Below are 27383 nucleotides of genomic sequence, written 5' to 3'. Positions count from 1 at the left end.
GTGGCCATTATGCAAATAAGTGCAGATCAAAAGGTGATAATCATGCTTCCAATTGTGCTCAAGAAGATAGTAATCACGAACAAGATGAAGAGGATCATGAAGTATTAATGACAACCACATCAAATGAAACTACATGCACTTGAGGGTTTTGATACCTGCATGCAGAAAACATGGTTTAGAAATTTCCTGCTAGCTTTTCTACCAAAAAAAATTGCTTAATGATTTTTTATTCTTTCAATTACTAATTAGCCGAGTGAGGATCTCACGGCTCATCCTATGTAACTCAAGTGTTTAATTCTATCAAGAATTATCTCTGAGTTGTTCACTTTTATTAACTTTATCAAGGTCAAAGTCCACAAGGTCATATACATTTTTGCGACATTATAATTTTGGAGATCTACGTCAAATTCTTCGAAACGCACTTTTAATTATTGAGTTTTCAAGGCCACAAGTTGAAAAGTATGCTGGAATTTTGGGTTACGTGTTTGGAATTGCTTCCATATGTTTTTCCCTCTCCTTTACCTTTTACACATACAGAAAATTGTTAGTGCTTCGTTCTCCCACCACACACTCTTTCTTGCTCCCATGTCCAAGAAGAATATGTTCAAGAAATTAACACAAAGAAACATATGAGGCCATTTTCGGGGAAAAATTCACTAAAACAATTTATGTACCTATCACATGTTGAAGTTTCTTAACCAAACAAACATTATTTTGGGACTCACAGAAATTCTAAGGTCATTAAAATTATTTTTCAAAATATAAGCTTTTAAAACAAACAATTTAGGATGGTTTCAGAAACTCAAAGAACACCATCAACAAAATTAGATGATTAAATACCGAAATCAAAATTCATGCACTTCACGAATATTTAAAATTTTGTATGGATTAAAATGAGTTGCGGAAACAAGATAACGCGGTTTCTGAGTCAAAGTCTACGTTTTAAGTATCATAAGTCTTCAAACAATTTTGTAAAAGGAAAAATGTGGTCCTTTATAGCTATAAATTCAGTGTGTGATGTTTAAATATAAATATCTAACTTGGATTTGTTTGCACTTGAATTCAGTGAGAAACAGTCTGGACATGATGTGGAGAGAGAGAGCAGTGTTGGTGGTACTGCTACTTCTACTCCACCATATTTCTGCTACCAAGGACCACCAAGAACACGTTTGTCCCCCTTCTTCCTGTGGTAAAATCAGCAACATCAGTTATCCATTTCGATTAAAAGGCGACCCAGAAAAGTGTGGTGAGGAAAGGTATGAACTTGGTTGTGAGCATAACTTTACGGTGTTGTATCTGTACTCTGGACAATATCATGTGAAGTCAATAAACTACAAGAACTACACAGTGAGAGTTGTTGATCCTGCTCTGCAGCACCATAATCTCTCCTCCCTTCCTCTCCGTTTCCTCTCTCGCTCCAATTTCTCTGACACTTACACTTCCTTTTACCACTCGAATCCATACCAAGCCGGTCTAGATGCCTCTATAAATTGGGAATCTCTGAGTTTCTCGCATATAGTGTTTGTGAATTGTAACCATTCGGTGAGAGAGAAAGAGAAGTATGTGGAGAGTGGAGAGTGGGTGAAGTGGGAGGGGAAGGGGTATTCATATGCAATTGGTGGAGACCTAAAAGCAGAGGACTTAGAAGTTGGGTGTGAGGTAAAGCTTGTTGCTCCCACTTCTCTCTCCACTTTCGATAACCATTCCTACTCTTCCATTCACACCGCACTCGCCTATGGATTCGAGATTTCATGGATACAACTCGTCTGTCAGAAACATTGTCCAGATGATGATAGAGATTGCTATGTCGACTCTTCTAACCACAAGCTTCAATGCATCAAAGGTGAGTGATCCTAAACCAAAATATATTAACCAATTTTTTTAGATAAGCACGTTATTATGCTCCTTACTCATGTAGTTTAAATCTTCTAAATATACATTTAAATTAACTGAAAAGCTTGTAAACAATTAGTTTAAACCAATTTTTGTATCTTTTATATTTTACGTGTATTTATAAGAACATATGCATTAAATTAAACATTTATTTTCTTTAAAATAAGTAACTGTTAAACTTATTGACCGCTATAACCTTTATCAAACTGTAGAGATCACCACTATTCTAAACTTCATATTTTCCTTCATTTCAGGCTCATTTAGTCTGCCACTGCTGGAAGTGCTAAAATTCTGTATACCAGGTACAATTTTATCATCTTAATTTCTAAATTCTTTAATTACACAAAAATGATTAAAATAGACTTTTATTAATAGTTCTAAAATTTTCATTTACAGAAATGTTAAAAAATAGAAGATTTGGCTACGGTTCAAGATACAATTCTCTGTTTTTTTTTTAAAATTTTATTTTGTTTTTAAAAATTTCCAAGCATTTTTTACAATAGTTTATGATTTAAGATTTAGAATTTATTAGATTAAACTGTCATTTTTAATTCTATTTTAGTTTTAAAATTTTCAACCCTTTCAATGATTGGTTATAATATAAAATTTTCACCCTTTCAATGATTGGTTATAATATGAACTGTTTGGTGAAAGTAATATATGAGAACAATTATACTAAAAAATATTGTTGAAAGTTTAACTTTTTTTTTAATAGATAAATTTTAATTTCCGTATTGATTGGGCACAATTGTAAATAATATCTAATATTTTAAATTGGATATGAATTATCCGTTTTCATTTTAAATTACTGAAATATATTTAATTTATTAAACAACCTATTAAAACTTATTTTTATTGTTCTTGTCAGTCATTTGATTCATTCCATTTTAAAAAAACTATTCTTTTACTATACAATAATCTTAATTACACACTTTTCTGATTTTCTTCAAATGATGAATTACATTGTAAACCTCAATTTTTTAAATTAAATTTGTAAATCTTTAGTTTATTAAGTAATCTAAAAATTTATTATTTTTTCTTATTTTTTAATTTAGTTTATTTCAAGAACTTTTCATACTACACAAGATTGCACTTTATCTTTTAAGGGTTCACCATGTCAAATATCCCAGACTCAAATCTTCGAGGTATTTTCCCTCTCAACATTTGCAAAACAATAGATTATAGTCTGTTAAGAAATTTCTATTATGACTAATTTTTATTTGATAACATTTTTTATATTGTGATTTTTACTCTTTAAGAAAGTTATTTATTCAATATTTGGGATAGTTGATTACTCTTTAATTCAGCAAGTGTACCGAATTAGAAGTAATAATTTGTTTTTAATGATGAATATCGAACCTGTAGGAACTAATGTTAGGAAATAAGAGAAGACAAAAAGTTGTAGTAAATAACAAAAAGTTATAGTAAATACGTTAAAAAAGTTAAAGAAACACAAATTGAATTTAAAATGTTTATAGAAACAAATAAATTATTTAAAAAAAATCTGTTTTTTTTTTATATTTTACAACCATCACTGAATTAGGTTTTAGGACACATTAATGTTACAGAAAAAATTTATTTATATAAAGAGTAACATAAAAAAAAGAAATTTATTGATAATTGTTTATGCTAAACATTAAATTTACTCTTTTTGTAATGTTACCAAGTAAATAGATATGTCATGTTTGGACTTTATGAACGAAAATTTACTTTAACAAATACCTTGTTGCATTTTATAGTATAAGTGTCACTAAAGTAAAAATTTATTACAGGTATTCTCATGTATATCTCTATATTATGGGTCTACAAACTTTTGTTTGGATTGCCATTTTTAATTGTTATTTTTATATGTAAATGGAGAAAAAGACATACATCAATGTATGAAAATATTGAAAATTACCTTCAACAAAATAGCTTGGCACCTATTAGATATTCATATAAGGAAATCAAGAAAATGTCTGCTGGTTTCAAAGAGAAGTTAGGTGAAGGAGGATTTGGCTATGTCTTTAAGGCAAAGTTGTGCAGTGGGCCTTCTGTGGCCATCAAAATGTTAGGCAAATCCAAAGCAAATGGACAAGATTTTATCAATGAAGTTGCGACTATTGGAAGAATACATCATCAAAATGTGGTACGGTTAATTGGATTTTGTGTTAGTGGCTCAAAGCGTGCTCTTGTTTATGAATTTATGCCCAATGGATCTCTTGATAAATTTATTTTCTCAAAAGAGAGAAATATACATTTAAGCTATGAAAATGTATATAATATATCAATTGGAGTGGCTCGTGGGATTGCTTATCTCCACCATGGGTGTGAGATGCAGATTTTGCATTTTGACATCAAACCTCATAACATCTTACTAGATGAAAACTTTATCCCTAAGGTTTCTGACTTTGGATTGGCAAAGTTATATCCAATAGATAATAGTATCGTCACAATGACTATAGCAAGAGGAACCATTGGATATATGGCTCCAGAACTATTTTACAAAAATATTGGAGGAATATCCCATAAAGCTGATGTTTATAGCTTTGGAATGCTTTTGATGGAGATGGCGAGCAAGAGGAAGAATCTAAATCCCCATGTAGACCACTCAAGTCAACTTTACTTTCCACTTTGGATCTATGATCATATCAAAGATGAGGAAGATATAGATAAGGAATATTTGACTAAAGAGGAAAAGATAATAGCAAAGAAAATGATCATAGTGTCTCTTTGGTGCATACAATTGAAACCAAGCGATCGACCCTCAATGAATAGAGTAGTGGAAATGCTTGAAGGAGACATTGAAGACTTGGAAATACCTCCAAAGCCTGCTTTATTTCTAGATGAATTGAGTAGAGATGGTGAAACAATAAACTCGACATCGAATGAATTGAACTCCTTCTCCTAATTATTTCATGTAAAGTATAAGTATACATGCAATTCATCCTTTAGTGAAGCATACTATTTAGTTATGTATAATAAAAATTTGTTTTACATTCAGCTTGTTTGTCATTTTAAGTAGAAGTACATCTATAATATTTTTCACTTCTTTGTCTCTATTAAATATTTTACATCTATAAAGTTAGAACAAATGGGTTACTAAATTTATTTTTTTTTCCAAAGTTTGCAAATGCGGAATCATGAACTCATTCCACCTGAATATGCATGATGACATTCTACAATTTTTGTGTAGACAATACTTGTCTTTTCTATTTTTCATGTGTTGGATTGCATAACTTTTCCATGACCAAAAGAGTAATATTTAGTAAGCTTTAATCCAAATGATTTTACATTAAATAGATTTTTTTAAGGATGTCATCGACGTAAATGAGAATAACAGTAAACTTTTTACCTTGAGATTTAGTAAAAAGTGAATAATCTGCCTTGGATTGTATGTAACCAGTAGATTTAACTGTAGTTGCAAAAGTTGAGAACCAATTTCGTGATGCTTGTTTTAAACCATAAATTAATTTGTGAAGCAGACATACCGGATTCTCCCCCTATGGGCGAAGACCAGGAGTTGGAGTCATATACACCTCTTCTTGTAATTTCACATGAATGAATGAATTGTTCACATCAAGTTGATGTGTATACTAGTTGCGGGAAGCAACAATTAATAAACAACGAATAGTGGTGAGCTTGGCAGTAGGAGAAAAAGTTTCCTTATAGTCTATACCTTCAACCTGGGTGAAGCCCTTGGCGACCAAACGAGCTTTATATCGTTCAATGGTCCCATCAAAATTATACTTGATTTTATGTACCCAACGACAACCGATTGGTTTGTGCCCGGTGGAAGAGAAATCATCTACCATGTGTTGTTGCGTTCTAGAGCTTAAAGTTCAACAAACATGGCTTTTTATATATAACTTTTCATTACACAATGATCCAAGTTACTTGAATAGTAATCTCCTTGAAAAGTTTTGTTTTCTAAATCTGTCTTTTTTAATGAGTTGATTCATATATTAATAAGTTGAAATTACTTCTATTCATGTTTGTTGACTATAGTAAGTATTTTTAACATATTGATTTATCGTATCAATCCGGTTTAAAACACTTACGGTTTTTAAGGATTTAAAAATGATTTGTCTTTTAGTTTGTCTTTTTTGTTAAGTGAAATCAATAAGTTATTTCGATAAAAGAACTGGTTTAAAATTTGTTGATTTCATCTATTTAAAGAAAATCAATTAAATGTTTTTAACATAATTCTGTTATATTAATCAATGCATTTTTAATTGAAACAATTGTTTTCATTAAATGATCAAAATTCTTATACAATCATTATTACCTTATATAAGGATGTAATCTGATTATTTCAAAAAACGATTTTCATAAGAGAGAAAAAATAGAAAGTTTTAAAATCATTCTTGGAGTTTGAGTTTGCTTCTTGGATCATTCTTGTTTGGTAAAGAAGGTTTCTGGGTTTACATTTTTCTTGTGCTTCATTTGTAATAATCGAGGTGTATTCAAATCTTATTGTTTTCACTGCAATTTGGTGTAAACAGATTCAGATAGGGTTTCTGAATTTTGTATGTGGTTAAGAGTGTTTTGTGTTCTTGTAAACCTTGTGTGTTTGCTTTAGTGAATTCTTAGTAATTTGCTGAGGACTGGATGTAGCTCTTGATGGATGTAAGAGTGAACAAATATAAATCTCCTGTGCAATCTCCTGTGCAATCTCTCTCTTACTCTGATATTTGTTTTATCAATAACTTTCTACTTATTGCGTTTAAATCAATTGGTTGAATTCTCGTAACAACTAGTTTAATTTTTGAATATATACTTATTGTGCTTTTTATAATTAGTTGAACTGATCAATCAATTAATTGACTCCAATATTACGAAAATATTGTGAAAACAATTCACCCCAATTTTTATTCTGCCTTTTTTTTTACCTTGTATATCCTTTTTATGCTATATTGATCCGCCCATTTCTTGTATTTGATCGTACTTTAAGTCCTTATTCACTATTAAATGACAAAATTACCTTTATAACATTTTATTCTTGCCTTAAACTATCTTAAACATGACATTAATGGGATTCATCTATAAAATATATAATCGTAGGAATTTTTCTAGGATTGGCTCTCGTTCAATCCAAATTATCGTTATATAGATCAGAATCTACCTATAATGCCATACATCCCACTAGCCTCAGACCGAGCCTTAGAGACTTAATATCAAAACTTACCTATAACGCCACACAACCTACTAAGCCTCGGGTCGAACCTTAAAGGCTTAATATCGAACTTACCGATAACGTCAGAAAGGATATTTAGAAAAATAAGTGAATAAATAACATCTATCAATCACTTATTGAAAGGATGGTTAGGAGAGGTAACCCTTAAACAAAAATTACTAGGTTATTCTCTATTTCAAGTCATCATATGCTATATTAAAAAATACCTATGTGAGTGCTAACAATACTTTAATCAATTTTTTTGAGAATGTCAGAGCACTCTAGAATGCTCAAAACTTTTTTTGGAGGGTTCTGATGGGATAAGTACCAACAACATCAAACTTAATTAGGAGAGGTGTCAACTTTAATACCACAATTTTCCCTTTATGTGAAGGGATTTTCTCCATTGAGTTGAGGAGAGATAAACGCAGTTCTAGAATTTTCTCCAAGATGCAAGTAATATGAACTTGCGGGATTATTGCAAAGATTCATAACAAAACCTTGCTTTCTGTATTCTGTTTCAGAAAAATACATGAAGAAGACAATAAGAAGAAAATAGTCTACAAGAGAAAACAATTATTCAACAAGAAAGAAAAAGAACTGAAACAACATTGGAGGCAAAGCAGGTCATTCAACCTACTCTGCTAGCATATTAAAAATGGTAATTCATGACACACACAGTCACACGGATTAATGAAACAAAAGCGCAACTCGCAAGAGCAAGAAACAAAAAAAAGAAAAACAAAATTTCTGGAAAACAGAATATGAGATGCACACACTCTTAAGATTACAACAGATAAACATATAAATAAAAAAAAAAAACATAGCAAACAGGCTATATAGTCTTGTTAGAGGAGTAGCTAAACGATTTCACTAGAACCGCTAGATGATCTACAAAACCTCTTAGATGTGCTAGGAGTTCTAGAACCTTATGCTCCACTTAGGCTAATTGTGGGATGGACCTAAGTTTAATTAGGAGTAGGAAACTCTAATTAAACTTAGGTTAGCATTTTAGGTACCACTTTGCATGTTTCAACACATTTACAAAAATATTTAAACTATGCTACTTTGACTAGAAAAATAAGAAAAACTATGACACACTAGAGTCTATGACATGTAAAATGTGTCCTCTTGACCCCTCTTTGACTATGACTCTAGTGGTTGCCTCAAGGTAGCATTTTGGTGGCCTCTCAAAGGGTTGGTGTTGGGGCCTCTTCCATCATCTCCTCCCTCTTGAAAAGGATTTATCCTCAAATCCAATGCTTTTTCTTCATCTAGGGGGATGGATGTGGCTGGATGGTGTCCATCATCTCCTCCTTCTTGAGAAGATATATCCCCAGATCTATAGATTTGATCTCGAATAGCAGCCTCTTGCTTCGTCAAGGTTTGTCCTCCCGGATCAAATGTCCATCTATGGGAATCTTGAAACAAAGCAAATGAGTTAGTGTGAGCAATTGGAGAGAACTTAATTGTATGAAGTTGCCATTTTTGTTTTTCTTTTGTTTTTGGCAACTTTTCACAATATTTTCCTTTTGATGGTTTTATGTGTCCTCTAATCCTCTTATGTATTTGAAAATTTTCAATATTGGTTACCTTTTCCTTAGGCACAATACCTTTAGGAAAGGGTAACAACTTAAAAAGCGAGAGAGGATTAAGTCCACATGCAATTTCAAATGTAGAAATATTTGTAGTCTTGTGGACTACTCCATTGTATGCATGCTTATTAGGAAAAGGATACTCATCCCAAGAATTGTGGTTGTCTTTCATGATTTCTTTAGGCATAGTAAAAAGAGCTAGGTTTTCAAATGTATTTTGACCATTCTTTTGAGGATGATAAGAATTTAAAGTGTATAACTTAGTTTCAAGTTTTTCCAAGAGAATCCTCAAATGATGATTTTCAAAATTTGGAGCTCTAGCCAACACTATGTTTGATGATAAACCATGAAGATTTGTCACTTCTCTAAGGAAGAGTTTATCCATATCCATGAAAATGGAATCAAAACCTTTTGTTGTCCTAGGAAGCTCTAATATGAAATTTGTGTCTTCCCAAGGATCATTTGCAAAAGGTGAAGGAGTATAGAGTTCATGAGACATTGGCTTAGGTGTAGTTTTAAAACAAGATATGTATCTAGGGTAATGTCTTTGAACATCTTTTCTCATGGGGGACAAAAGTTTTCCTTTTAAAAGCTCTAGAGTTTTATCAACTCTAATTTGGCCCATGAGTTCTCCTTCATGAAGAATTTTTCTCTTATGTGTAAAGATAGTCTCGTTGTTACAACCATTGTTTATGAGAATTTGTACACTTTGCAATGGTTGTCTCAATAAGACATGACAAGTTTCTTTAGGCACTACCTCACATAAAAATTTGTTTTTGTAGATGCTTATAGATAACTTGACATTCACTTGGTGATATCCTAGCACATATGAGAAATAATCCACTACATCTTTATCTATGCAAGTCTCTTTTAAGGATTCTTCTTTTTTCACTATGCTTGCAAGTGTTCCTTTACAAAAGGTAAGGCTAGGTTGTTCAACAAGAAACATGTTTTCAAAGGTATTTTCAACTTTTACTTCTTGTTGAATGACTTTGTGAGAAGGAACACTCTTTTCCCACGCCTTTTGTTTCCCAAGGATTTTCTCTTGATTTTCCATTTTGAATATGCTTGTAAGGGGTGTTATAAGATATTCCTCATTCTTTCTAGATTCACACCACCCCTCACTTGGTTTTTCTTTTTCTTTAGCTTCCCTTTCATCTTCCTCTCTTTTCTTTTGTATCTTTCTTTCCTTCTTTACTTTATGGGAAACAAACAATTTTTCTATCCTCATTTCCCAATAAGGAAGTTTCTCGCATATAGTGTTTGTGAATTGTAATGATTGGGTGAGAGAGAAAGGGAAGTATGTGGAGAGTGGAGAGTGGGTGAAGTGGGAGGGGAAGGGGTATTCATATGCAATTGGTGGAGACCTAAAAGCTGAGGACTTAGAAGTTGGGTGTGAGGTAAAGCTTGTTGCTCCCACTTCTCTCTCCACTTTCGATTACCATTCCTACTCTTCCATGCACACCGCACTCGCCTATGGATTCGAGATTTCATGGATAAAACTCGCCTGTCAGAATCTTTGTCCAGATGATGATAGCTATTGCTATTTCGACTCTTCTAACCAGAAGCTTCAATGCGGTGAGTGATCCTAAACCAAATATTAAGACACATTTTACATAATTATATATTTTCAAATAATCATCTGTTAACCACTTTTTTCAGAATTTTTCAAAACAAAGCTTCAGTCATCTATATTTTATGTTTCATTTTAGATATATTATTATTATCTTCAAAATATCATTATAATAATTCAATCAACTTTTAGAACAAAAAATGGTATTTTTTTTATTTTTTATGTTTTACATGTATTTATAAGAACGTAAGCATTAAATTAAAAATAAATAACTGTTAAACTTATTGACCGCTATAACCTTTATCAAAATCTGAAAATATTCTTTTTTGAATAACTGTTGAGACTATTATAAAGTCACATTTTACTTCATTTCAGAGGGTTTTCTTACAATATTGGAAGTGCTAGAGAGAATAATAGAACCAGGTAAGATTTTATCATCTTAATTTCTCAATGCTTTAATTACACAACTGGAGTATAGCTTTTAACAATTATTAAAATAGAATTTTAATAGGAGTTCTAAAATTTTCATTAATAGAAATATTGTTAAAACAATAAAAGATTTGACCAGTTACAGTCAGTGTATTTTTTTCTTAATTTTAATTTGTTTTTAAAACATTTCAACCACTTTTTTTATCAATAATAAAAAATATATAAAATGAGGAGACTTTAAACCAGTTTGTAGCCCCTCTGCACACAAAAACAGATGTAAAATTCGCACTACTCGTTATTCCTTGTATCAATCTATGAGTTGAAATAATGGCTGCATAATTTATTACAGAGTATAATAATTTGCTCAACAATTGTCCAGGATTATATTCTAGGTTCCATTATGTTTGTAATCCATAGAGCACTGATTTGTACTCCACTAAGCTTTTGTTGCACAGATACACACATAACCAAGGATGCACAAAAGTTAAACTTTTCCTACATAGAACTACATTGAAGGATCTAGGCTATGTAGCTTAATAAGATTAGCCACACGGATACGTAAAGATTTTATGATCTTAGTGTACTTCTTCGTTATTCACACAAATCCTAAATCCTAAATTCACTATTTAACATGTACTATAGAATAGATTTCTATGTCATTTGGTTTAAGATTTTTAAATATAACATTATTTCTATGTATCCACAAGTCCACATTGGATCTATCCACGCAACTTTCCAAATTTGATTACCCTTTCTATTTAAACCCCCATGATGAAAACCTAAAAAGTGTTGTTTAGCATTACAATGATGTATCATCATTCTCCCTAACCACACATCACACATGTTCCAAATTTGATTTGTAATTCTACATGTAAACAGGATAGGTTTCTTCTAAACTATTACAGATAGCACACAAAGTTCTCTGTAGTTGGATACCTCTTTTGAGCAAGTTATGTATTGTAGAAATTTTATTCAAGAATACCCTCTAAACAAAAGATAAGGTTGGGGTAAGGCCTTAACTTTCCACAGATAATTAAAATTTACATCATTCTCCTATAAGGGAAAACTATGTATTAACCTGTAGGCAGATTGCATAGAATACCAACAAGTTCTATCTTCCTTCCACTCCCACTCATCTAGTTGATCTTTATGTATTGTAATATCCTGAATAATATGTACTAATTCGTTGACCATTAGTTTTTTTCACTCAAACCAATCCCTCCTCTACCTATAAGTTTCCAAGTCCAATGGTATGTTATCCAAACTCCTTTATTATAAGTTTTCTTTTTTGTTTTAAAATACTATATATTCTAGGATATTTCTTCCTTAAAGGCTTATCCCCTATCCAAGTATCATTCAAAAATAAGATCATATTACCCTACCCAACCTTCCACAAAATATGCTCCCTAAACCATTTTTTCCCCTTCCAAACCCACTTATTTTCAAAATTTTCAACCCTTTCAATGATTGGTTATGATATGAATAATTGGTGAAAGTAATATATGATAATTATAGTAAAAAAATTTGTTGTATGTATAACTTTTATAATATTTGTTTTGTTTTAATTATGGGTTATAAATAAACTTTGAGCATCATAATATTTAATATTTTAAATTGGGTATGGAATAGAAAACTTATTTTTGTTATTCTCATCCATGTTTTTTTTTATCATTCCATTTGAAAAACTCTTATTTTACATACTCTCCCAATTGTTTAACTATTTAATATCTATCAAGCTCACTCATATCTTAAAGTATTTTCTCTTTAATTATATTCTCAATTACACATTTTTTTTCTAGTAATTTTCTTCAAATGATAAATTACATTTTAAGTAATTTTCTTCAAATGATAAATTACATTTTAGGAAACGTAAACCTCAATTTTATTGAATTAAATTTTGTAAACTCTTAGTTTATTAGGTAACCTAAAAAAAATATTTTTCTTTTTTTCTTGTTTCTTAATTTTGTTTCATTTCAAGAACTTTTTTTTTTTTTACACAAAATTTCATTCTCTCTTTCAACAATTCACCATGTTTAATATTTACCAAATTCACTCAAATCTCTGAGGTATTTTCCCCCTCAATATTTTCAAAACAATATATTGAAATTGTTATGAAATTTCTATTACATGTAATTGTTATTTGATAACATATTTTATTTATTGTGATTTTTTTTCTTGTTTTGTAAGAACATTATTTATTTAATATTTGGGAGAGTGTGAGAACGAGTATGAGCGTGGATATGGATACACCCATTACCTAATGAGGATGAGAATGAGACAAAAAAAATTATACCTAATGGGATGAGACGAGGATGAGAATAACTTTTTATTTCGGGAATGTGGATGTGTATAGTCAAACTTGCACTCACCTTACCTCGCTGTCATCCCAAGTTTTGATTATAACTTTAACTTGCATTCAATCTAATTCCTAACAAATCCTTCATAAACACAATTATTTACAAATTATCTTACTTCATATTACATCGCAAACATAATTATAAGAAATAGTTTGACATCATTTTGAATCAATATATAATTTATGTAATTGCATAATTAAAGTCCAAAATATTGTCAATGAATATACACTACAAAAAAATCATGAAATAGAAACCAATTTTAGAGACAAAAAATAATTAGTTGTTATAGTGACTAAATTAGAGATCATTTTAGAGACTAAAAAAATTTTTGGTTTCTAAATTAGTTTCTATTATTTTTAAATAGTTTCTAAATTAGTATCTAATTAGCTACCAATGTTTTAACTACCAATTATTTATATTCTAAATTTGGTAGCAAAAACCTTAGTTGCTAATTATATACCAATTTAGAAACCATTTAACAATAATAGAAACTAATTTAGAAACCAATTTTTTTTAATTTCTAAAATGATCTCTAATTTAGTCACCATAGCAACTAATTATTTTTAGTTTCTAAAATTAGTTTCTATTTAATAATTTTCTTGTAATGATATAAATTATTAAACACACTTTAAGATAAAAAAAAAAATCAAATTATCAAAACACACTTGATTTGCATCACTAAGTAGAAAATCTTGAAAGAGGATCCCCTCAACTTTAATGTTTTGAACATCTCCCAAAAAGTTATCACACTAGGTACCCCATTAAATAAAAAGGAATCAGATTCAAAATAGAAAGAGGAGCTACCAATGAGTTGAGTATGAAAACTATCAACAACAAAGACAAAAGGGCGCAAAACACATGAGCATAGAAAGACTCCACACCATTCTTTTTTTTTTTTCTCACTTTCCGGTAAACTACGATGAGTATGTTATGTAGAAAATCTTCCGAAGGTGGGGGAGAATGCAAGAGGTATTTATATGCAAAAAGTAAATGGGAGAGTGCAAAGAATTGGGTTTGGATGTTTCTTGGAATGGTAAATGCAGTGGAGTTAGGGATAAATTGGATAATATGTGGATTGGTATTAGAAAAACACACGTGAACAAGCCAAATATTGAAGGAACAAAGAAATGGTGTTCAAGTGAAGTAAGCTCGAAGGAACTAATTCAAAAAGCAAAATAATGGGAATTGTGATGTAAAGGAGGAAAGTTCAGGATTAGTCACGAGCATAAGTGAGATTGTAAAACAATATGAACACTAATACAGGTAGATGGAAGCGAAACAGTTTTTAGTGAATGAGTAAGAGAAATTGTTAGCATTAAACTCAAAGCCGTTAGTCTTCATCAGTTTTATTTTAGCATTTGAATAGCCAATAATTATTATCTTTAATTCTAGTTTTAAATGTCATTTATACTATGATTTAAATGTAAATTATAGTATAGGTTGTATGATAGAGAAGGTAGAATTGGAGAAGTCTATTGTAAGACTATTTAGAGAGATTGTATTCTTATTTGAAAAGTAGCATTGAAATAAAATTTATATTCTCTGTTCACAAATATCTTGCTCTGTTTTATTCCCTCAACACCAACAAGTGGTATCAGAGCTATTTTCTTGAGGGATTGTGAGGTTAGTAGAGTGCACCAATGGAAGGAGGATCAAATTTTTCAGCAATGGCACCACCTGTCTTTGATGGAGACAATTATCAAATGTGGGTTGTTCGTATGGAGACCTACCTAGAAGCATTGGATTTATGGGAAGCTGTAGAAGAGGACTATGAAATTCAGTCCCTTCCAGGAAACCCTATGGTGGCACAAATAAAATCACAGAAGGAAAAAAGATGAAGAAATCAAAGGCAAAAGCATGTCTATTTGCAGCTGTATCTCCTGTGGTATTCACAAGGATAATGTCCTTGAAGTTAGCAAAAGAAATCTGGGATTACCTCAAGGCAGAATATGAAGGTGATGAGAGGATTCCTGGAATGCAAACCCTGAATCTAATCAGAGAGTTTGAATTGCAGAGAATGAAGGAGTCGGAATCCGTAAAAGAGTACCCGGACAAACTTCTAAGCATTGCCAACAAAGTGAGGTTGCTTGGATCTGTGTTAAAAGATTCAAGAATTGTGGAAAAACTGCTTGTAACAGTTCCAGAGAGGTTTGAAGCCACCATAACAACCCTGGAGAACACAAATGACCTATCAAAGATTTCTCTTGCAAAGCTCTTAAATGCTTTACAAGCACAAGAACAAAGGAGAACCATGAGACAAGATGGAGCAGTAGAAGGAGCCTTACTAGTCAAACATGAAGGTGGCTGGAGAAACAAAGGTAGAAATTATCTTCCTTGTAAGCATTGCAACAAGTTAGGTCATCAGCTGTTTAAGTGTTGGAGAAGACCTAATGCTAAGTGCAACAAGTGCAATCAACTTGGGCATGGAGCAATCATTTGTAGAAACCAAAGTGAGCAACAAGATGTAGATGCTCAAATTGCAAAGGAGGAGGAGGATGTACTTTTTGTTGCAACTGGTTTTTGCAGCAATATTTCAAGTGCATCTTGGCTAATTGACAGTGGCTGCACCAACCACATGACACATGACAAGGAACTCTTCAAGGAATTGAGAACTACTGATATTAAAAGGGTGAGGATTGGAAATGGTGAACATCTTGCAGTAAAAGGAAAAGGCACAATAGCTATCACAAGCTATAAGGGTATAAAAATCATTACAAATGTTCTTTTTGTGCCAGAGATTGATCAAAATCTTTTGAGTGTTGGTCAATTGTTGGAAAAAGGCTATAATGTGATGTTTGGAAATAAACATTGCTTAATTAAAGATGTTGATGGCAGAGATTTGTTTAAAGTTGAAATGAAGGGAAAAAGTTTTGTTCTCAATCCAATGGAGGAGGAGCACATGGCCTTTAAATCCAAAGAAAATGTCACAAAAATTTATGTACCTGACTTGAAGAGTAATATTCTCAGTATGAGACAATTATTGGAGAGTGTTGAAGCAAAATTTGATAACCTGGAAAAAAGGTTTACAAAATTGGAAGAAAAATATGTTGATATGGAGAAAGACAAGGAAAGTAGAGTCAATCAAGTTGAAAAACTTCATTTGTTGCTTTTGGCACAAAAAGAAAAGGTGAGTGAATTACAATTCAAATTCAAATCCCCTTTTGGTTCATGTGTTTTACTTGAAAATAGTGGTTTTGATTTAGGAGAAGACCATAAATGGAATGGTGTTGAGACATCATCTGAAAGGGAAATATGGTATAATCATTATCTTCAAAGCTCATTGAAGTCAAAGTCTTTCTTAAATCCTTTTAATTCAAAGGGTGAAAGTGGAGAAGATTTTGTTTGGAAAATTAAAAGTAATTCAATTCAAAATTCTGCACGGATTGGTGCAATGAAGAAAATTGAAGTTGCTTCTAATCAAGGACAATATGGTGACTACTAGAAAAATATAATATTGGAGGCAGTTGGGGTAAGGAAAAATATAAAATTAGAAGTGTGAGCGATAACAATCTGAATGAAAAATATGAAAGGTTTGAGTTTAAGGGGGAATTTGTTAGCATTAAACTCAAAGCCGTCAGCCTTCATCAGTTTTATTTTAGCATTTGAATAGCTAATAATTATTATCTTTAATTCTAGTTTTAAATGTCATTTATACTATGATTTAAATGTAAATTATAGTATAGGTTTTATGATAGAGAAGGTAGAATTTGAGAAGTCTATTGTAAGACTATTTAGAGAGATTGTATTCTTATTTGAAAAGTAGCAATGAAATAAAATTTATATTCTCTGTTAACAAATATCTTGCTCTGTTTTATTCCCTCAACACCAACAAAAATAATGGTTAAAGAAAAGCTTTTATCAGAAGGTTGCATGACAATAATAAGGTGGATACGCTAAAAGAAAATTTCTTTCTAGATGGCTTGAAATTCATCAGAGTGCATAATTTATGGGATAGCAAAGTAAGTAAGGCGATAGAGCAAGATAGCAAACGACTATAAATGTTGTTTGAATAAGTGATTCCATAATTAAACCAGGTTATCTTAGAAAACAAGGTTGTTTTGGTTAGGTCTAAGGGCATATGGTTAGAATTGTAGGCCTAAAACAAGGGGAGTGAAATGTTTTTAAACGTTTTTCGCAAACTTTAAAGGTATGAAGAAAGCCAATGAAAAATCAAAGCCAAAGGAATGAAAATGCATAAGTTACAAAATTGTTTTAGTTGATTTCCATAAAATCAACCGGTTGTTTATGCGATTCATTCAGTTGTTTTTATCAGCAGTTTATAAAAAAACTTAAAACTAAAAGCTAAGAGCTACATCCAGTCCCTAGAAATCACTAAGTATTCCATATGTAATCAACCACATATTACAAACCACACACACCAAAGAAGTGATCTTGAACCCCTCAAGAACACACACTTCCTTTGGCAATTACAACACACCACAAATCAGAACACCCTCTGACTCTATGCAACACAGTACTTTACAGAAATACAAGTCAAATGAAAGAGAATGGAAAACACCTGATAATTATCAAATATCAAAGCAATCTTAATTACAGCACAATCATATTCCACTCTTAGAAAGTATCCAAAACTTGAAGCAATCTTAGAAAACTGATTTGAAACTGTTAATTTGAAATCTTAACAACCAGGAGCGTATAACCACTTATTTATACTCCAACTAGTTGTTAAAAGTAATTAATTAAAGATCCAAAATCAATTAAAATAATTTAAATCAGATTAAATCAACTTAACAGAATTTTGTTAAGGATTTTCAAAGATCAATTGGTTGAATTTTTGAAACAACCGGTTGAATTGGTTTGACAGCAAAGTCAACCAAAGTCAAACAGTTTCAAATCCTTTCAAAAAACTGTAAGTGTAAAACAACCGGTTGAAACGATAAAACAACTAGTTGTTTTTCCACTTCTCTTTGAAAACACATTTTTTTCAAATACATTAAAATCAAACAACTTGTGATCAATTCTATGAGTGGATTACAAATTCAAACTACCCAAAACCCACACACACAAGCAGCAGCAAAGCCTTCAACCAATATTCATGGATTTGGAGACATCAAAGTGCATGTTCAACACATACTATTATCTTTGTATAGACAAGAATATTTAAAAAAGGTAATGACAACCATTGACACCTTGATAACTATAAATAAACCCACGGTGAGGAAAAAATTAATAAAAACACAAAAATCAATGATATTGTTTATCAAGTATAAGTGGAAGAAGAAATTCATCATTGGGGGTTCCAATGTACAAGTGTGGTATTTGGGAAAGGAAATCTAACAAAAATTATTTCTTGAGAACCTTATTGGGCAAGTAATTCATGGAGTAGTCAAAGTGAAAATGTACAAAAATCAAAAGTTTTGAAATAAAGCATAATGAAGGAAAAAAATGGTGAACTCATAGGAGGAAGTACTTCACAATATTAATCATAATGAGAGAAATGGTATGAAGAAGTCAGGGAAGTCAAAATGTCACACGCAACGCAAAAAAAGGAAAGTAAGGACGATATAAAATTTGATCTCCCCTTGGTAATTACCCACCAACGACCCTGTCATCTTCTCATCCCTCTCTTTGGTGGTCGACCTTTTAATGTTTGATACCTCCATTGTGGTTTGCTCCCCATTACCCAGTGTATATCCTATATCAAGATAATTAATTTCCGAACATTCTGACTCTAATGAATTTGTTTTAATCCCACCTATTGTTGCTAACGATGATTTGTCTTCCATAGGTTTGTTCCCCCAATATTTTAATTGTGTTCCTTCTTGGTTGTTGTTGTAGTGAGATCATCTTCCCACGACACTTGATAATTGAACCGTTGACTTTGATTTTCCAATACATCATAGTGAAACTCCTAATTGCTAAACATACCTACAATCTCGCATACTTTAACACTTCCCAAGACCCAACAACATTTGTTTATTGTGATGAGCATTCCAATGATAACCACAATCCTTTTGAAGCATTTGATGCCCCATAAGGATAATGGTATGCCTCTACACCGCACCTATATGATCTTATTTCTCGATGTTTCTTGAGATGACCAAGAAGACTCAAACGTGCTTGAAAATCATTCATTGTGTTCCTCAATTGTTTATATATATTCATTTCATTATCAGGTGAGAGATTCACTTGATTATCCCTTAAATATCTTATTATGATGAATCATAGCTCACCTAGGATAAAGTTTTCATTTAGCAGATCCATCTTACTTGCATCATGTAGTCTAACTTCAAAACTTCTCTTTATCCACATCTTCTCCTTCTCTTACACTTGTAACGATATTCCTTCCATTGCATCTTTTTTACCTTCCTTCTTAGTGTCACGTTTTACCGCTTGTGCATAAGTAAAGTATTGATCCTTTTCACCTATTTTGTTGTTCTTTCGATTTTTTGCTCTATGTTTATCCCTTCATTCTTGTTCTGGTTGTTATTTTTTTCAAACCTGTTGTATTTTGGTCAACCAACGTGATTTTTCATGCTTGCTATCCAAATTGCATCTACTTTTTTTCTATTTCTACTTCATTGACAACCTCTACAAATCTCACCAAGTAATATCTTTGTCTTCTCCCATTTAGTTTCCTAGTTATAAACGTTCCAGTAACTTTTCCCCGACTTTGGAAGATTTTCCACATATCATACTCGTTAGAGTTTAAAGAAAAATGTGTGAAGAAATATGAGGTCTCGCTTTCCTTTTTGTTCCCTAGCTCTAGACATTCTCTTTCTCCATCATTCGTACATGAGAAAAACTTAGCGAAAGCAAATATCTAATTGTAAAAGACATAAAAATAAAATTTTGTTACTAGGTCAAATGCAAAGGAGTGGCGATGGTGGGAGCAATACAATGGAGAAGAAGAAAACATTAAAAGTTACAAAATGACACTATTTGTGTTGGCATGATTTCTATATATTAAAAGACACGTGATGATAATTATACATTGTAACCATCATCATTTGCTATTTTCAACGATGATTATGTTTTAAGCATTGTTTTGGACATTTGATAATAAATTTTAACCACATTGTTGAAGATCCCACATTGAATAAAGATAAGACCAAATTATAGTATATAAGTGGTGGTAAACCTCACCTTATTAAACCAACTTTGTGAGTTGAAGTTAAACTTAAACTCATTATCCTTATATGACATCAAAGTTACTAAGAGTTTATTCTAGTCGAGATTTGAGCCTATCATGTTACCCGTTATTAAGCTTCTCTTGATTCCCATGCTTAATGTCTTTGATGTGAACACATACTGTCCTCGGCGCGAGGGATGTGTATTAGAAACATCAACTAAAATAAGACCACATTATAAAATGTAAGTAGATTACATTGTGATTTATACTAATCGAACACAACCTTTATAAAAGGTTCAAATGCAAAGTCTTTTTTGTCTAGTTAGTGAGATGAACATATTCTAATTGATATTTTATCATCTTAATTTACCTATGTTTTAGTTATATTCTCCACATTTTAAAAATTCAATATTAATTTGTTCAAAAGTTTGTAATATTTTCTTCATCTAATTTAAAAATTCAAAATTTTAAGAGTGAAAGTGATATAAATAAAGGTTTATAATCGATATTAAATGTTAATTACCTTAGAGATAAAAAAAATTGTAATTTTCAATATGTTAAAGAAGTTAGAGGAACACAAATTGAATTTAAAAAGTTTATAGAAACTAAAGAAATTATTTTAAAAAAACTATTTGTATTTTTTTACAACCATCTCAATTAGGTCTTAGGAAATATTAATGTTACATAAAATTTTATAGATAGCAATGTCAAAAATGAAATTTATTGATAATTGTTTGTGATAGACATTAAATTTACTCTTTTGTGTAATGTTACTATGGATGTGTAAAGTTTGGATTTTGTGAACCAAAAAATATTTTAACAAATAATTTATTTCATTTTACAATACCAGTGTAATCACCCAAGTAAAAATTTCTTGCAGGATATCTCACACAAATTATTCTTATGGTATGGGCTTACAAAGTTTTGTTTGGATTACCATTCTTAATTGGTATTTTTATATGTAAATGGAGAAAAAGAAATATGTCAATGTATGAAAATATTGAAAGTTACCTTGAACAAAATAGCTTGGCACCTATTAGATATTCATACAAGGAAATCAAGAAGATGGCTGCAGGTTTCAAAGAGAAGTTAGGTGAAGGAGGATTTGGCTATGTCTTTATGGCAAAGTTGCGTAGTGGACCTTCTGTGGCCATCAAAATATTGAACAAATCCAAAGGAAATGGACAAGATTTTATCAGTGAAGTTGCAACCATTGGAAGAATACATCATCAAAATGTGGTACAATTAATTGGATTTTGTGTTAGTGGCTCAAAACGTGCTCTTGTCTATGAATTCATGCCCAATGGATCTCTTGATAAATTTATTTTCTCAAAAGAGAGAAATACACATTTAAGCTATGAAAAGATATATAATATATCAATCGGAGTGGCTCGTGGGATTGCTTATCTCCACCATGGGTGTGAGATGCAGATTTTGCATTTTGACATTAAACCCCATAACATCTTACTAGATGAAAACTTCATTCCTAAGGTTTCTGACTTTGGATTGGTAAAGTTATATCCAATAGATAATAGCATTGTCACAATGACTGTAGCAAGAGGAACCATTGGATATATGGCTCCAGAATTGTTTTATAAAAATATTGGAGGAATATCCCATAAGGCTGATGTTTATAGCTTTGGAATGTTGTTGATGGAGATGACAAGTAAGAGGAAGAATCTAAATCCTCACGCAGATCACTCAAGTCAACTTTACTTTCCCCTTTGGATCTATGATCATATTAGGGAAGAGAAAGATGCAGATATCGAAGATGTGACAGAAGAAGAAAATAAAATAGCAAAGAAGATGATTATAGTTGCACTATGGTGCATACAACTAAAACCAAATGATCGACCCTCAATGAACATAGTAATGGAAATGCTTGAAGGAGATATTGAAGACTTGGAAATACCTCCAAAACCTATTCTATTTCCAGATGAAACAGTGACAAAGGATCAAACAATCAACTCTAGCTAGATATATTCAATGTTGAAATTATTTACTGGAACATTGCTTATTTATATCCATCTTCTTATTCTAAACACTTGGTTGTTCATGATGTTTTACTTGTTTATATTATTTATTTTGTATTTTGTAGTGAACTATGCGATACAATGACATGTTATTATATTCTAAAATAATTGTTACATATGAATTACATGCAAAATGGCCAAAATTTCCGCTTTGGATGTATTACAAGAAGAAAAGCCAAAGGCCTACATAGAATTTTGATCCCTATATATAGACTTCCCTGTGACAATATTTATTGAGTGATAACTCATAGCTTCCATCTTCGTTTATTTTCATTTTCCCATAAACTAGTGGTTTCCATCTAGGTATCCATGCAAAGTCCTTTATATCCTTTAGTGCCATAACAATATCATCTTGTAATAAATGGATTTCACTTAAATTTTTGATATTGTAATTTTTAATATACTTGTTATTAATTTTTAGTTTTAAAAAAATCAATATGAATTGTCACATTTATGTGTATTTGTCAAAATATATATAATAATTACAAACATTGTCATGTACATTCAAACAATTTATATTTTAAACATGTTATATTGATTTGATTTAATTAAATATGTTTACAAAATTATTATTTATCTGTTCTAAATATTTCATTAATAGTTGATAATTTATTTGATTAATATTGGTTAAGACAATTGATTAAATAAAAAAAAATGCTTTTAAGGCATCATGATTTATATTTTTCTAATATTAAGTATTTTGTAAACATGAATTTACTTTTCAAAATTTAGATCGACGTAAATTATTATTATAGATTTAGTCAACTTTAATTTGATTCAAATTATTTATATATTTTAATAAATTAAAACTTGTAAAACTATTTGAAATCTTATGTAAAATCTATATACAGAGCTACATTTATGCCTTAGGACTAAGACCTTCTAGTCTTATTTTTTCTACTGTTGCTTACCACTGTGGTATGTTTGAATATGTAGCATATAGGCAAGCCTAATGGTTGTGGGTTGTCCTAAGGTTTTTTTGGGTTCTTATGTGAGAGCAGTATGCATTTTGTTTGAATAGGTTTTTTCAAAGATAATTTTATAAGTGAAGTTTTGTATATGGATCATCACCAAATAATTTATTTAATTTAAATATTTTTTATTGTTAATAAAAAAATCTTATAAAATTGTTAGTTACAAGTATACATAAAGTGGAATAGGATTTAGATAATTAACAACTTTTAGGGTAAGATATTAGTCATACATCTACCAAAGTTTAATCTATGAACTAGCCTCTCAAATCCACATATTCACTATAGGCTAAACATGAATCGAAAAGTATGCATAAATGCACTCCAATTGGTTACTGAATTGAAATATTTTTCCTATTCTATTCATAATATGTTTATTATAACACTTGAATATAATTAAAATATTCAAGTATATGGTAATGTATATTATTGACTTTATCAACATAAATTAATAGAACATTAAATATTATTCATTTATAAAATAACGTACCATTAAATATTGTTTGTCTGAGGCTACATCCATGACAAATTGGTAATTCTTCTTGCTTTTAATTGAAACTTTCTCCCACCATGTTTATTGTCTTGTTATGATCCCTGCTTGAGTCCAATTCCTCGCCACATTGAAAATAAGTCTTTTCATCCTGTTGTAAATAACTCTTTAAGCCTACACTAATAAAAGCTTGAATAAATAACAATTGATGCTCGTATAGATTCAAGATTTCGAGCAGCGGGTATATTGAGTAAGAATTTTGTGACCTCTTTGTCATATAAGAATAATGATAATACTAATAAGAATAAATAGTAATAATAAAAAGAAATAAGAGAAAATTAATGGATGTCCTTAGTTTAATGAGAAAAAAAAAAGATAGGCCAACATTTACAACATACATAATCCAATAAAGCTTTATTTATTTATATATATATATATATATATATATATATATATTGATTAACTGGTGCAGTGTTGTAGATATCTTTTCGGCTAATATCATAAACATGTTTAGGAATAAGTCTTTGTTTCAATAGTTGTGGGTTACAACATTACTATCAGTTTTGTATTAGAGGTTGGAGTTGCAAGAAAATCCATTTCGGGTGCATAAATTTATTTTGGAGAAATTGATGTTGTTCGTTCATATAAAGTTGAATCAAATTTGGAGAAAAATAGTTGCCTTTGGTTATAGAAATTGTCTTCTTTCCATCTTTTGAGTGCATTCATATTTGGTTATATCATGATTAGGTGTTTAGAAAATTGAGGACCTTTTGTCTTGCCGTCCATACTTTATAAGGGATAAGCATCTTTAGGATATGTGTTGTTGATGTCCATTTTATATGTACAGATTCTTAATTTTTCACTAACTTTTTTTGTGTTTTCTAACCATGTTGTGCATCGTGCTTCTCAGATAAATCTAACATTGATAAGTTTATCAACCTCCTCTTTGACAACTTTCCACTTCTAATCCCTTAATTTTGTCTTCTTTTGCAACTTTGGGTGAGCTTCCTTGTACGCGAATAACTTGTGCAAGATCACCTCAAGGTCTACCCCTGACATGTTTTCGACTGTCCAAGTGAATAGGTTAGCATTTTGAAGGACGACCCAATATATCTTCTTGGCCTCGGATTCTATGAGGTTGGTCCCTATCCTTGTTTCTTGTCCTTTGTGCCTTAATCAGATGGTGGTTGTGTTTTTGTCGAGCTTGACCTTTACATCACCATTTATTACAGATTGAGGTTAATTATTTGTCGTTTGGCAATCTCAACAAGGATATAAGGGTGTGATTCTCAAAATGACCACATAACATTCTCTCGCGGTTCTTTAGTTGACATGGATCGTGATGATGTCTCCGGATGCATAAGGGAACCTCATTGTCAAGTGTGATGTTGACACTATAGTTTCTAGGTTATTTAAGGATATTCTTCTCAGGAGAATGTTGTATGAGGTATTTGCATCGATTATCAAGTATCAGATCTTGATAGTCTGACTTTTCAAACTTCCTTCTCCCAGATTAGAGAACAAGTCGATGTAACCTTTCATATTTATACTCTCTCCTAATAATCACACTATCTCAACACCATAAGCTTTGGATGTCAACATTTGGGATTTGCAACTTTTTAAAGGTTTTCCAGTAGAAAATGTGTAGTGAGCTTCCCTGATCCACCAGGATTTTCATGAGTGTAAATTTCTTTACTTCTAACGTGATAATCATGAGATCATCCTACATTGGGTTAATTGCTTTGAAGTTGACATCATATAAATTTATGGGTGACATTCTTCTTATCAAGTTTGAGACCACTACCCTACAATGGTGTTGATTACTTCGTGTAGAGGGGCTTCGTGTCCTCTCTCATTTTGATCAGTTGTGGCCTCTGGTTTGACCCATGGGGTTGGTTATTGTCTCGATTGAAATAGTCTCGGTGACCATGTACCTCATGACTTCAACGCTCACGCTATTCTCTCTTAGAGGAACACTTAGTTATGAAAACCCTTGTTTCCTTGATGAATCTTAGAAGGTGGTCCGCTTGAATCAATTCTTCAATTTTTTCTTTCAAGGTGAAACACTCTTCAATTGAATTGTCGAAGTTCCAGTGGTACATGCATTGTTTTTTTTTTTTGGGGGGGGGGGGGGGGGCAATGTTTGGGAGTGTTAAGGGTCAGAATGTACTCGACACTAAGGGCTTCCTCCAGAATCCTTGTTTGATTTGCATTTAACGAAGTATATTGGGAGAACCTTGGACCTCAATTCTCTCTTGGCCTTATCTAGGGAGGACCTTGTTATGGCTTCTCCCTGTCCCTGTGCGTTTTCTCGGTCACCATCTTGTTTTTTACTTTGCTTCTAAAATTACGTAGTTCCTTAAGTTGAATAAACTTCGTAACCCTCCTCTATAGTTCATTAAGGTCAGCCCCTAACTTCTTACATAAGCTATCCTCGAATGGTATTAGGTGACTAAATGGTGCATTGTTACTTCCATGTTGAGGTTGTGGATGTTCAGAGCCACTTTTCCGAACCTTTCCATGAAGAGTCACAATACCTTATGCTTACAAGGGCAACCGAACCTTTCCATGAAGAGTCACAATACCTTATGCTTACAAGGGCAATGAAGGTTAGGTGATTTGGCCGACTAGTAGTAAACTACATTCCAAACTCTTCTACAAGGGCATCAAAGTAGTTAACTGAAAAGGAGGAAGTTGGGTGAACCAACTTAGTGTCGCCCCCTTTAAGGATATGGAGAACACACGAAAGAGAACTATATCCTCCATGGTATACACATTTATCTGGATCACATAGACATTGATGTGTTCATTCAGATCGGTGGTTTCGTCATATCAGTATGGTTAGCCCTTTCCTATTAAGAGGGAACTTAGTAAGGATGTTGTTGGAAGCCTCTAATCGTGCCAGAGGTGTTGATTCATGATTAAACTTTGTGGCTCTTTGCTTTGAGTGATTGGGTTACAATTGTTGGAGTGTGTATTGGTTGAGGCAAAATAGTTGTTGCCTTTGTCATAGTCTCTTGGTATGGCCACCTTCAACATTTGGCGACACATGGATCCCTACTACCAACTTCTTTCATAAGGCTTTATTCTTGTGCCTTAGAGTTGTGATCTCCTCCTTATTATGCCTTTTAAGCTGAGTCGTTTCTTTCAACAACTCCATCAATGTGTTCATCCGTCATGCTCCGGTCATACGGGTGTCAACCAATCTTCTTCTTTCGTTCATCATGTTTCTCGTTGATATCATAAAGTTCTTTGACGTCCTTTTCGACCCCAAGGTGAACATCAGTTGTTCTTACAAAGGGCAAGTAGGTATTCTCTTTTTTGTTACTACTGAGTAAGCTCCGAGTTATTATCGTCCGAGATGCTTCGAGTGTTATCACTCCAAAAGAGGGGGTGTACTAACAAAACACACTTTGATGCCCAAGTCACTTTTGGAGTAGTTATGTATAATAAGTGTTATTAAAATGTCTACTTTACCTATCTTATTGTCAACTTATTTATAGAGTTAAAGTGAACCTTCATGTGGATGAACTTAAGTCGATATAAATAAGATCCTTTAATCTCACACTAATTAAGATGTATTAATTTATCATATTTGACCGAGTTTAAGATTATATTTAATTAGACCTAATCTAATGTTTGATTTAGAAGTCATTTTAAATCTTCATTATATTCTTAATTATTTTTTAGACGAGAGTGATCTCATCTCTCATCCATACAGTGCCGCAGTGATTTTAATAATGTAAGTTACATATAATAAAATAAAAAATTAAACTATTATAAAAGTAGACAAT

The 27383-nt window shown here is 31.6% G+C and overlaps 2 protein-coding genes and 1 long non-coding RNA gene across 3 annotated transcripts in view; all 3 read left to right on the top strand.

The window, feature by feature from the left end:
* LOC137813292 (rust resistance kinase Lr10-like) overlaps positions 1-22139 on the top strand; it is a 53001-nt gene extending 30862 nt beyond the window's left edge. Inside the window, exon 3 of the mRNA XM_068615418.1 lies at positions 20976-22139. Within this exon, the coding sequence (XP_068471519.1) occupies positions 20976-22072 (1097 nt within the window). The 3' untranslated portion in view covers positions 22073-22139. The remainder of the gene's footprint in view (positions 1-20975) is intronic.
* LOC137813291 (rust resistance kinase Lr10-like) lies at positions 993-4875 on the top strand. The gene is made up of 3 exons (XM_068615416.1): positions 993-1843; positions 2148-2195; positions 3666-4875. Exons 1-3 carry the CDS (start codon positions 1018-1020, stop codon positions 4781-4783), a joined length of 1992 nt encoding a protein of 663 aa, XP_068471517.1. The 5' UTR covers positions 993-1017; the 3' UTR covers positions 4784-4875.
* A 1924-nt stretch (positions 22140-24063) lies between the features above and the next one.
* Positions 24064-25174, top strand: LOC137815411 (uncharacterized). Its single transcript, XR_011081734.1, has 2 exons — positions 24064-24726; positions 24822-25174. It is a non-coding gene; the product is annotated as an uncharacterized lncRNA (long non-coding RNA).
* The last annotated feature ends 2209 nt before the right edge of the window (positions 25175-27383 follow it).

This window comes from Phaseolus vulgaris, chromosome 1 (genome assembly GCF_000499845.2).
Source record: "Phaseolus vulgaris cultivar G19833 chromosome 1, P. vulgaris v2.0, whole genome shotgun sequence".
Classification (NCBI taxonomy): domain Eukaryota; kingdom Viridiplantae; phylum Streptophyta; class Magnoliopsida; order Fabales; family Fabaceae; genus Phaseolus; species Phaseolus vulgaris.
This window is presented reverse-complemented; position numbering and strand designations above follow the sequence as displayed.

Excerpts from the sequence above, each read along its gene's own strand:
- LOC137813291 (XM_068615416.1), top strand. The coding sequence starts at position 1,018 with ATGTTTAAATATAAATATCTAACTTGGATTTGTTTGCACTTGAATTCA. Across the intron at positions 1,844-2,147 it reads CAAGCTTCAATGCATCAAAG|GCTCATTTAGTCTGCCACTG; the intron begins GTGAGTGATCCT and ends CCTTCATTTCAG. Across the intron at positions 2,196-3,665 it reads GCTAAAATTCTGTATACCAG|GTATTCTCATGTATATCTCT; the intron begins GTACAATTTTAT and ends AATTTATTACAG.